This window comes from Salmo trutta, chromosome 17, assembly GCF_901001165.1.
Source record: "Salmo trutta chromosome 17, fSalTru1.1, whole genome shotgun sequence".
Classification (NCBI taxonomy): domain Eukaryota; kingdom Metazoa; phylum Chordata; class Actinopteri; order Salmoniformes; family Salmonidae; genus Salmo; species Salmo trutta.
Genome location: NC_042973.1, coordinates 18,592,042 through 18,604,666, shown reverse-complemented (window position 1 = coordinate 18,604,666; position 12,625 = coordinate 18,592,042). Strand labels below are relative to the sequence as shown.

General features: G+C 47.1%; 1 protein-coding gene across 1 annotated transcript in view; it reads left to right on the top strand.

Moving 5' to 3' along the window:
* The window catches only part of ncanb (neurocan b), a 245,912-nt gene that overhangs the window by 221,307 nt on the left and 11,980 nt on the right, over positions 1 to 12,625 (top strand). The window contains exons 12-14 of the mRNA XM_029696021.1: positions 6,832 to 6,990; positions 9,030 to 9,112; positions 9,613 to 9,757. Of these exons, the coding sequence (XP_029551881.1) occupies positions 6,832 to 6,990; positions 9,030 to 9,112; positions 9,613 to 9,757 (387 nt within the window). The remainder of the gene's footprint in view (positions 1 to 6,831; positions 6,991 to 9,029; positions 9,113 to 9,612; positions 9,758 to 12,625) is intronic.

Below are 12,625 nucleotides of genomic sequence, written 5' to 3'. Positions count from 1 at the left end.
TAGCAGTATGCATGGGTGTGCATTCATGTGTATACTGTTCATGTGTGTGTTTCTGTAGACCAGTGGTTCCCAAACTTTTTATAGTCCCGTACCCCTTCAAACATTCAACCTCCAGCTGCGTACCCCCTCTCGCAGTAGGGTCAGCGCACTCTCAAATGTTGTTTTTTGCCATCATTGTAAGCCTGCCACACACACTATACGATACATTTATTTAAGAATGAGTGTGAGTTTGTGTCACAACCCGGTTCGTGGGAAGTGACAAGGGCACAAATAGGACCAGGGCACAAATAATAACATAATAATAATCAATACTTTTGCTCTTTATTTAACCATCTTACAAATAAAACCTTATTTGTTTAAAAAAAATTGTGAATAACTAACCACAGGTTAATGAGAAGGGTGTGCTTGAAAGGATGCACATAACTCTGCAATGTTTGGTTGTATTGCAGAGAGTCTCAGTCTTAAATCCTTTTCCACACACAGTCTGTGCCTGTATTTAGTTTTCATGCTAGTGAGGGCCGAGAATCCACTCTCACATAGGTACGTGGTTGCAAAGGACATCAGTGTCTTAACAGTGCGATTTGCCAAGGCAGGATACTCTGAGCGCAGCCCAATACAGAAATATGGCAGTGGCTTCTGATTAAATACATTTTTTACAGAACCGCTTGTTGCAATTTCGACGAGGCTCTCTTGTAAGTGGACTGGAGGCAGGGCATGAAAGGGATAACGAATCCAGTTGTTTGTGTCATCCGTGTTGGGAAAATACCTGTGTAATTGCTCGCCCAACTCACGAAGGTGCTTCGCTATAACACATTTGACATTGTCCGTAAGTTTGAGTTAATTTGCACACAAAAAAATCATACAATGATGGAAAGACCTGTGTGTTGTCCTTGTTAATGCAGACAGAGAAGAGCTCCAACTTCTTAATCATAGCCTCAATTTTGTCTCGAACATTGAATATAGTTGCGGAGAGTCCCTGTAATCCTAGATTCAGATCATTCAGGTGAGAAAAAACATCACCCAGATACAACAGTCGTGTGACAAACTCGTTATTGTGCAAGCGGTCAGACAAGTGAAAATTATGGTCAGTAAAGAAAACTTTGAGCTCGTTTCTCAATTCAAAAACATGTGTCAATACCTTGCCCCTTGATAAGCAGCGCACTTCTGTATGTTGTAAAAGCGTTACATGGTCGCTGCCCATATCATTGCATAGTGCAGAAAATACACGAGAGTTCAGGGGCCTTGCTTTAACAAAGTTAACCATTTTCAATGTAGTGTCCAAAACGTCTTTCAAGGTGTCAGGTATTCCCTTGGCAGCAAGAGCCTCTCGGTGGATGCTGCAGTGTACTCAAGTGGTGTCGGGAGCAACTGCTTGCACACGCATTACCACTCCACTATGTCTCCCTGTCATGGCTTTTGTGCCATCAGTACAGATACCAACACATCTTGACCACCAAAGTCCATTTAATATCACAAAGCTGTCCAGTACTTTAAAAATATCCTCTCCTGTTGTCTTGGTTTCCAGTGGTTTGCAGAAGAGGATGTCTTCCTTAATTGACCCCCATAAACGTAACGGACATATAGTTTTTTTGGCCTTTTCCCCCAACATTGTCCCAGCCATATCCTCGGCAGCAGGAAGAATTAAGTCCTCCACAATAGTATGGGGCTTGCCTGTCCTAGCCACTCGGTAGCTCACCATATAAGACGCTTCTAGCCCCTTCTTATTAATGGTATCTGTTGCTTTTATAAATGTCTTACTACTCGAAAGTCGTCTTAATTCTTGCATTAACAAAAAACTACTGTAGCTTATTTTTCAAATTGGCATGTTTTGTTTTCTAAATGTCTGCGCAAGAGTGAAGGTTTCATTGAGTTGTGAGATATATAACATATAACACACTGTGGCTGAGGAAAGGCACTACTCCCAATATAAGTGAATCCCAAATCAGTGTAGTTCTCATCATATTTGCACCTCTTCGATGGTCCAACGTCCTTGTTGTTCGGTGCTTTCCCGGGTAAGGGAGCAGTAGCTCTTCGGCTGCATCAGATTCACAACTGTCAGTGTCCATGCTAGCTGGGCTAACAGCAAATGTAGAATTACTGATGCTAGCATTGGATGTGCTTGCGGAAGCAGAACATCTTGTGTCGTCGACAGGTGCAGGTGTAGTACTACTGGCAGTAGCAGTACTACCAGTAGAGCTGGTATGTGTCTCTATGGACGCAGGCTTTACTTATTTTAAGCATTTATCAATTTTCAAGCAAACGGAATGAGCAGCAGCTACATTTGGCTACATATGGACCGTTAGTGGAATTCCCCCAAGAGAGTAATGGTTAACACACGGAGGCGCATACAAAGCTCTCCCTCACCCTCCATTTGTCAAATCTGACCATAATTCTATGCTCCTGATTCCTGCTTACAAGCTAAAATTAAAGCAGGAAGCACCAGTGACTCGGTCTATAAAAAAGTGGTCAGATGAGGCAGATGCTAAACTACAGGACTGTTTTGCTAGCACAGACTGGAATATGTTCCCGGGATTCTTCCGATGGCATTGAGGAGGACACCACATCAGTCACTGGCTTTATCAATAAGTGCATCGAGGACATCGTCCCCACAGTGCCTGTTCGTACATACCCCAACCAGAAGCCATGGATTACAGGCAACATTCGCACTGAGCTAAAGGGTAGAAGTGCCGCCTTCAAGGTGCGGGACTCTAACCCTGAAGCTTATACGAAATCCTGCTATGCCCTCCGACGAACCATCAAACAGGCAAAGCGCCAATGCAGGACTAAGATTTAATCATACTACACTGGCTCCAACGCTCGTTGGATGTGGCAAGGCTTGCAAACTATTACAGACTACAAAGGGAAGCACAGCCTCGAGCTGCCCAGTGACACGAGCCTACCAGATGAGCTAAATCACTTCAATGCTCGCTTAGAGGCAAGCAACACTGAGTCATGCATGAGAGCATCAGCTGTTACGGATGACTGTGTGAACATGCTCTCCGTAGCCGACGTGAGTAATCCCTTTAAACAGGTCAACATTCACAAGGCCTCTGGGCCAGACGGATTACCAGGACGTGTGCCCCGGGCATGTGCTGACCAACTGGCAGGTGTCTTCACTGACATTTTCAACATGTCCCTGATTGAGTCCGTAACCATGAAGTCCTTTGAAAGGCTGGTAATGGCTCACATTAACATCATTATCCCAGAAACCCTAGACCAGGGGTCGACAACCCAAAATGTTGAAAGAGCCATATTGGACCAAAAAAACTAATCTGTCTGGAGCCGCAAAAAATTAAAAGCCTTATATAAGCCTTATAATGAAGGCAACACATGCTGTAAGTGTCTATATTAGCTATATTAGCCTACTATCAAAATGATAAGTAGGCTACAAATACATAATGAGCGTTCATGATTAAACTTTTATTTTACCTGCAGCGCATCCTGGAGAGAATGACTACTCTGCTGTACGATGGTGCTTTATGTTTAACTTCCATTATAATATTAATGTATTATGTTTCGTTGCATTGATGAAATTATAGAAATACAATACAGAAATCATATTTGATGTCATTTTTATTTTAGGATTCGAAAAAACAACAACAAAATGTGCAACGTGCATAATAGGCCTCCTGTAATTTCAGACCTCCCCATGGAAATAAAATGCAGTCCTTTTCAATCCTCAATAATACGATACAATCCTCTTCTCTTTTCCCCCTTATCTGGGCAACAGACAGAGTGCAATAAAACAGCAGCCTTTTGAAAAGGTAAAGTATATAAAATTAAAATAATACAGTTTAAGTTCGATTTCTGTGCATTATCCTCTTCTCTTTTGACACGCACAATACAATGCAGCCATCCTCGGACCTGAGCAACAAAACACAATAATATCCCTATGTGTCATTCCAAATATATACTGACAAAAATCAGAAATCACTTTATAAAAACAGCCACTTTGTTACTAAATATGTGCCTATGACAGGATTGTGTTCTTACCCGTTTAATGTGACTTCTGTTTTCGGACATCACTGGACAGCTTCTCAACATCGGGCATGTAAGATGTAACTTTAATCTTCACGCAGGACTGCAAGCTCTCATCTGTAAGGCGGGTGCGGTATTTGGATTTTATGTAGTTCATGTTTGAGAATATCTGCTCGCACAGGTATGTTGATCCAAAGATGGATAATACTCCAAATGCATATTTCTTCATGTTCCTATAACTGTCAGGAAGAATGGAAATGTCTTTCCACATTACTCTTTTTGTTATTTGACAACTTCTCATTACAAAGCAAACATGCAGGCAATCCTTCCACATTGGCAATGAAAGCAAATGATTCGGTCCAAGAACTGTGGAATCCTCTGTTCTCCTCAGCTATCTTTCTCTTTTTCCCTTTGGGATCCATGGCCCATGACACACCCGACGGTTTGTTTGCAACAGCCACCTGTCTGGCACTACGCCGAGCTGAAAGAAACGTGTGTCGCAGGCTATGACGTAAATCTTCGTTGACAGAAATGTTGAAATTAAATATTTATTATACACATTTTTACAGCATTGGATAATAAATTATATTAAAACCAAAAATATATTCACACCATCTTTTTCCATTTTCATATTTTTGAAAAAGCTCCAGGGAGCCACTAGGGCGGCGCTAAAGAGCTGCATGCGGCTCTAGAGCCGCGGGTTGCCGACCCCCACCCTAGACCCACTCCAATTTGCATACCGCTCAAACAGATCCACAGATGATTCAATCTCTATTGCACCTCACACTGCCCTATCCCACCTGGACAAAAGGAACACCTATGTGAGAATGCTATTAATTGACTACAGCTCAGCATTCAACACCATAGTGCCCTCAAAGCTCATCACTAAGCTAAGGATCCTGGGTCTAAACACCTCCCTCTGCAACTGGATCTTGGACTTCCTCACGGGAAGCCTCCAAGTGGTGAGGGTAGGTAGCAACACATCTGCCACTCTGATCCTCAAAACTGGAGCCCCTCAGGGGTGCGTGCTCAGTCCCCTCCTGTACTCCCTGTTCACCCACGACTGCATGGCCAGGCACGACTCCAAGACCATCAATAAGTTTGCAGACGACACAACAGTTGTATGCCTGATCACCGACAACGACAAGACAGCCTACAAGGAGGAGGTCAGAGACCTGACCTTGTGGTGCCAGAATAACAACCTATCCCTCAACGTGATCAAGACAAAGGAGATGATTGTGGACCACAGGAAAAGGAGGACCAAGCACGTCCCCATTCTCATTGACGGGGCTGTCTTTGGTCCACATCAACAACAAACTAGAATGGTCCAAAAGACAGACGTGAAGAGGACACAACAAAACCTATTCCCCCTCAGGACACTGAAAACATTTGGCATGGGTCCTCAGATCCTCAAAAGTTTCTACAGCTGCAACATCGAGAGCATCCTGACTGGTTGCATCACTGCCTGGTATGGCAACTGCTCGGCTTCCGACCGCAAGGCACTACAGAGGGTAGTGCGTACGGCCCAGTACATCACTGCGGCTAAGCTGCCTACCATCCAGGACTTCTACACCAGGCAGTGTCAGAGGAAGGCCCTAAAAATTGTCTAAGACCCCAGCCACCCCAGTCATAGACTGTTCTCTCTACTACCGCATGGCAAGTGGTACCGAAGCGCCAAGTGTAGGACCAAAAGGCTTCTCAACAGCTTTTACCCCCAAGCTGTAAGACTCCTAAACAGGTAATCAAGTGGACTATTTTCATTGTGTGTGTCCCCCCGCCAACCCCTCTTTTACACTGCTGCTACTCTCAGTTTATCATCTATGCATAGTCACTTCAACTATACATTCATGTACACATTACCTCAATTAGCCCGACTAACCGGTGACCCCACACATTGACTCTGTACTGGTGCCACTTGTATACAGCCTCACTACTGTTATTTTCACTGTCATTTTACTGTTTTTTTATTGCTGAACACTAGATGCTGAACACTAGATGCTGAACACTAGATGCTGAACACTAGATGGTTTCATTTTATTTTTGGCAGTGAAACGAGGCTACTCAGGCAAGAAAAAAACTTCACCCAAATGTATAGCCCCGTTGGAAAATATAACTGGACTGTTTGAAAATGTGAAGGAAAGAAAATGCTAATAATCATATTATTATTAAAAAAAAATGTTTATGTGAATCACATTTTTATTTGGCGTACCCCAGTTTGGGAATACCTGCTGTAGACTAACCCCTCTCTCTCTCTCTCTCTCTCTCTTTGTCTTTCTCTCTTTCTCAATTCAATTCCAATTCAGTTCAAGGGTCTTTATTGGCATGGGAAACATGTTTACATTCTCTCTGTCTCTCTCTCTCTTTATCTCTCTCTTGCTCTCTCTGTAATGGCCGTCGTACGTAGTGGACCAAGGCGCAGCGGGTTGAGTGCTCATAGTGACTTTATTTTAACACTGAACAAAACAAAACAAGAAAACGATCGAACGAACAGGATGCAGGCTAAACACACAGCTATGCAACAACAACTTCCCACAAAGGGACAGGTGAAAACAGGCTACCTAAGTATGACTCTCAATCAGCAACAACGATGTACAGCTCTTCCTGATTGAGAGCCATACTAGGCCAACAAAGAAATACACAACATAGACAGAGCATAGAATTACGAAATAAAGAACATAACCCAAAAACCCCGGAATACTCTAACCAAACACCCCTCTACATAAACACATATACTAACAAACCCCGAACCACATAAAACAAACACCCCCTGCCACGTCCTGACCAAACTACAATAACAAATAACCCCTTTACTGGTCAGAACGTGACACTCTCACTCTCTCGCTCTTTGTGCAGACACGGAGGGCTGTGAACACACGTGGAGGAAGTTCCATGGCCACTGCTACAGGTACTTCAGCCGCAGACACACCTGGGAGGACGCAGAGAAGGACTGCAGGGAGCACAGCGGACACCTGGCTAGCATACACACACTCCACGAGCAGGACTTCATCAACGGTGGGTGTCTTTCAATCATTACGACCTTACAGAATTTATAATGAAGTGTAGTCTCATGTTTTGGCACTGATCCAGAAGCCATCCCAGTTGGAGTTAGAAGAGGAGAGGGGAATAGAGGGATGGAGGGATGGAGGGAGAGAGTGATGGAGGAAGAGAGAGGAATAGAGGGATGAGGGAGAGAGTGATGGAGGAAGAGAGAGGGATGAGGGAGAGAGTGATGGAGGAAGAGAGAGGATTAGAGGGATGGAGGGAGAGACAGAGGAAGAGAGGGATGGAGGGAGAGAGTGATGAGGAAGAGACAGAGGAAGAGAGGGATGGAGGGAGAGAGTGATGAGGAAGAGACAGAGGAAGAGAGGGATGGAGGGAGAGAGTGATGGAGGAAGAGACAGAGGAAGAGAGGGATGGAGGGAGAGAGTGATGGAGGAAGAGACAGAGGAAGAGAGGGATGGAGGGAGAGAGTGATGGAGGAAGAGACAGAGGAAGAGAGGGATGGAGGGAGAGAGTGATGGAGGAAGAGACAGAGGAAGAGAGGGATGGAGGGAGAGAGTGATGAAGGGAGAGAGAGGAATAGAGGGATGGAGGGAGAGAGTGATGGAGGGAGAGGCAGAGGAATAGAGGGATGGAGGGAGAGAGGGATAGAGGGAGAGACAGAGGAATAGAGGGATGGAGGGAGAGAGTGATGGAGGGAGAGGCAGAGGGATGGAGGGAGAGAGGGATAGAGGGAGAGACAGAGTAATAGAGGGATGGAGGGAGAGAGTGATGGAGGGAGAGACAGAGGAATAGAGGGATGGAGGGAGAGAGTGATGGAGGGAGAGACAGAGGAATAGAGGGATGGAGAGAGAGAGTGATGGAGGAAGAGACATAGGAAGAGAGGGCTGGAGGGAGAGAGTGATGGAGGGAGAGACAGAGGAATAGAGGGGTGGAGGGTGAGAGTGATGGAGGGAGAGAGTGATGGAGGAAGAGACAGAGGAATAGAGGGATGGAGGGAGAGAGTGATGGAGGGAAAGACAGAGGAAAAGAGGGATGAGGGAGAGAGGGATGGAGGGAGAGACAGAGGAATAGAGGGATGAGGGAGAGAGGGATGAAGGAGAGATAGAGGGATGAGGGAGAGAGGGATGAGGGAGAGACAGAGGAATAGAGGGATGGAGGGAGAGAGTGATGGAGGGAGAGTGATGGAGGAAGAGACAGAGGAAGAGAGTGATGGAGGAAGAGACAGAGGAAGAGAGGGATGAGGGAGAGAGTGATGGAGGAAGAGACAGAGGAAGAGAGTGATGGAGGGAGAGAGTGATGGAGGAAGAGACAGAGGAAGAGAGGGATGGAGGGAGAGAGTGATGGAGGAAGAGACAGAGGAATAGAGGGATGGAGGGAGAGAGTGATGGAGGAAGAGACAGAGGAAGAGAGGGATGGAGGGAGAGAGTGATGGAGGGAGAGACAGAGGAATAGAGGGATGGAGGGAGAGAGTGATGGAGGAAGAGACAGAGGAAGAGAGGGATGGAGAGAGAGAGAGTGATGGAGGGAGAGACAGAGGAAGAGAGGGATGGAGGGAGAGAGTGATGGAAAAAGAGAGAAATGGATGATAGGAGCATGGGAGCCCCTCCCAGTCCCAGAACGGACAGAGCTATCCTTTTTCTCACTCGTCCTCCCTCATCCTCTCCTCCACAGACACATTTACCAAAAAGTGTGTTTAATTGCCTCGAAAATGGACGTCTCCACCTCGGTAATAAAGGGAGCACAGCCATTAGGAAGATTAATGGGCACCATAATGATGTTAATCAGGAACACCATGATTGAAATTCCATTACACTCAGATCTCATCAATGCTGCACTGTCCACAAAGATCTGGCTGCTTCTGCCTTCTGCTATGGAGGGATGAAATTGTGATCAGATCAGAGCTGAACCTCCCTGAGGGAATGGCTGGTGGTGCCTTGGAGACAGAATGCATGTAGAATAGGAGAATAAGCAGAACTATTCTGCAGTAAATACTGCTGGTTGTCTTTTTGAATGACAGGTGGTGTGTGGGTGTGTTTTTCCCTGTTCAGATCTGAGCCATGACAACACCTGGATCGGCCTGAACGACAGAACAGTAGAGGAGGATTTTCAGTGGACTGACAACATGGACCTGGTGAGAGAGAGAGAGGATTACTCTTTTATCCTCATGTGTCGTAGCGAGGAGGTGGATTCAGCTAAAGGTCAGGGGGGAAATTGATAGAGTGAACGTGTCATTACATGTGTACATGTACACCCTCGCTCGCTGAATCACTTTCCTCCTGCACTACTTACCACTTCTATCTCCCTAGAGGCAGCTCCTATGTACCTGGTGTTATTTCAGAGCTGTCATTACTATACCTGGTGTTATTTCAGAGCTGTCGGTCTATACCTCTGGAGAAAGACCATAAGTGTCATCAATAAAAGAGGACAATGAAACAGTCTGTTTTATACTGCATGGATAATGATGCTATCTACCACTTTCCTTTTTGTTCTGTCTGTGTTGTGTGACTGTGACTGTGTCTGTGACTGTGTCTGTGACTGGGCCATGTGACTGTATCTATATCTGTGTCTGTGACTGTATCTGTGTCTGTGACTGTACCTGTGTTTGTGACTGTGTCTGTGACTGTGATACAGCAATATGAGAACTGGCGGGAGAACCAGCCAGATAACTTCTTTGCGGGAGGAGAGGACTGTGTGGTGATGATCGCCCATGAGAACGGCAAGTGGAACGATGTGCCCTGCAATTACAACCTGCCCTATGTCTGCAAGAAGGGAACAGGTGAGACAGAGAAAGAGGAAGGGAGGGAAGGGGGAGAGAAGGGGAGAGAGACTGAGAATCAAGAGGGGATGAAGAAAGAGAGGGGGCGAGAGGGACTGAGAGTTGAAGAGGAGGTGATATCATGTTTCTGCTGTGCTTTAAATACATTAAAGAATACTTTAAAGTGTCCTCAATGTTAGCGATACCATTTCAGCCTCTTCAATCAGTCAGTCTGGACAATAGGTTGGCACAACACAGCTCACCTCCAAGCCCAGTCGGCTCACCCACCTCCAAGCCCAGTCAGCTCACCTCCAAGCCCAGTCAGCTCACCTCCAAACCCAGTCAGCTCACCTCCAAGCCCAGTTAGCTCACCTCCAAGCCCAGTCAGCTCACCTCCAAGCCCAGTCAGCTCACCTCCAAGCCCAGTCAGCTCACCTCCAAGCCCAGTCAACTCACCTCCAAGCCCAGTCAGCTCACCTCCAAACCCAGTCAGCTCACCTCCAAGCCCAGTCAGCTCACCTCCAAACCCAGTCAGCTCACCTCCAAGCCCAGTCAGCTCACCTCCAAGCCCAGTCAGCTCACCTCCAAGCCCAGTCAGCTCACCTCCAAGCCCAGTCAACTCACCTCCAAGCCCAGTCAGCTCACCTCCAAGCCCAGTCAGCTCACCTCCAAACCCAGTCAGCTCACCTCCAAACCCAGTCAGCTCACCTCCAAGCCCAGTCAGCTCACCTCCAAACCCAGTCAGCTCACCTCCAAGCCCAGTCAACTCACCTCCAAGCCCAGTCTGCTCACCTCCAAGCCCAGTCAGCTCACCTCCAAGCCCAGTCAGCTCACCTCCAAGCCCAGTCAACTCACCTCCAAGCCCAGTCAGCTCACCTCCAAACCCAGTCAGCTCACCTCCAAGCCCAGTCAGCTCACCTCCAAGCCCAGTCAGCTCACCTCCAAGCCCAGTCAGCTCACCTCCAAGCCCAGTCAGCTCACCTCCAAACCCAGTCAGCTCACCTCCAAGCCCAGTCAGCTCACCTCCAAACCCAGTCAGCTCACCTCCAAGCCCAGTCAGCTCACCTCCAAGCCCAGTCAGCTCACCTCCAAGCCCAGTCAGCTCACCTCCAAGCCCAGTCAACTCACCTCCAAGCCCAGTCAGCTCACCTCCAAGCCCAGTCAGCTCACCTCCAAACCCAGTCAGCTCACCTCCAAACCCAGTCAGCTCACCTCCAAGCCCAGTCAGCTCACCTCCAAACCCAGTCAGCTCACCTCCAAGCCCAGTCAACTCACCTCCAAGCCCAGTCTGCTCACCTCCAAGCCCAGTCAGCTCACCTCCAAGCCCAGTCAGCTCACCTCCAAGCCCAGTCAGCTCACCTCCAAGCCCAGTCAGCTTATCTCCAAGCCCAGTCAGCTCACCTCCAAGCCCAGTCAGCTCACCTCCAAACCCAGTCAGCTCACCTCCAAGCCCAGTCAGCTCACCTCCAAACCCAGTCAGCTCACCTCCAAGCCCAGTCAGCTCACCTCCAAACCCAGTCAGCTCGCCTCCAAGCCCAGTCAGCTCACCTCCAAGCCCAGTCAGCTCACCTCCAAACCCAGTCAGCTCACCTCCAAACCCAGTCAGCTCACCTCCAAGCCCAGTCAGCTCACCTCCAAGCCCAGTCAACTCACCTCCAAGCCCAGTCAGCTCACCTCCAAGCCCAGTCAGCTCACCTCCAAGCCCAGTCAGCTCGCCTGTAGCTGGGCTTCCCACTTCAGACAGCTCCTTTAAACCACTACTACTGAATGTTTTTACTGTCAACCCAGGGGCTGAGAATTCTCCGAACATTTAATCCACAACAAAATGATCCTCCTTTGTGTGAAGCATTGTTGGAAGACTTTCACACAAAGTTTTGGGGTTGTCTGGTAAAGTTCCTGTGTCACATGATCAGGCCTCTGTGGATCTGCGCTGTCATGGTGCTGTGAGGAGTGTGAGACGCCAGAGAAGCCAATGCTTATTTGAGCTGATGGTCCCTGATTTGCATTTGGGGCAGACAGAGAGACAGGGTATTAATAGCCAGCCAAGTAGGGGTTTATAGGTAGGTTGAGACGGCTGGCCAGAATCCAGAACTGTATTTAAGGAAATGGAAGATCAGGAGACTCTGGACTCACTGGTGGGTCACTGCTAGATCATTTTGGCTACTGATTTAAAACTGGCCTCGGACTAGAAACAGTATTTACTTCATCTGAATGGTCACCAATTAGTTAGAAAACATAAGATATGTCACTCATGCCACACAAAAGTTTGGGGACCACTGCCCTAAAGTCAGATCAACTTTCCACTGTGGATGTGAAGGTATTTACTCTTTATGTTACATGTAGTATTTACAGCATGTTATTTCTCTCATTATACAGAGGTTTAACCCATAGCTGATGTCACACTGTCACAGGTCTTAATGTCTCCAACTGGAAAGCTGACTTTCAGTCAATCCGTCAGTGGCAGCATTCAATCTTCAGCCCATCTACACTCCTTCTTTACAGCAGAGCATATTCTGTCTTGATTCCTACTGTTTAGTGGTGTTGTTCTGGGGTCTGCTGCTCATCACTGGTCGTATGATGTGAGTGATTGGCTGATGACTGGCGTGTGGCTGACACTCAGGCCTGTTCCTCTTGAGAGAGAGCAAGGAGGCAGTATCCAATCAGAGATGCACGTCATCTGGGTAATTAGTGTTACCCATAATGCCGTGGGGCAGACCACAGAGCAGGCTGGCATGAGTCACCCTGATCAGGAGGATGGGCTGTGGCCGTGGTCACAGACACACACACATGAATATGCACACACGCACACACAAACAGAGAGTATTATCAAATACAAAAAATCTCATTAATATACAGTTCAAAGTATTCTCTTACACACACACACCTCAA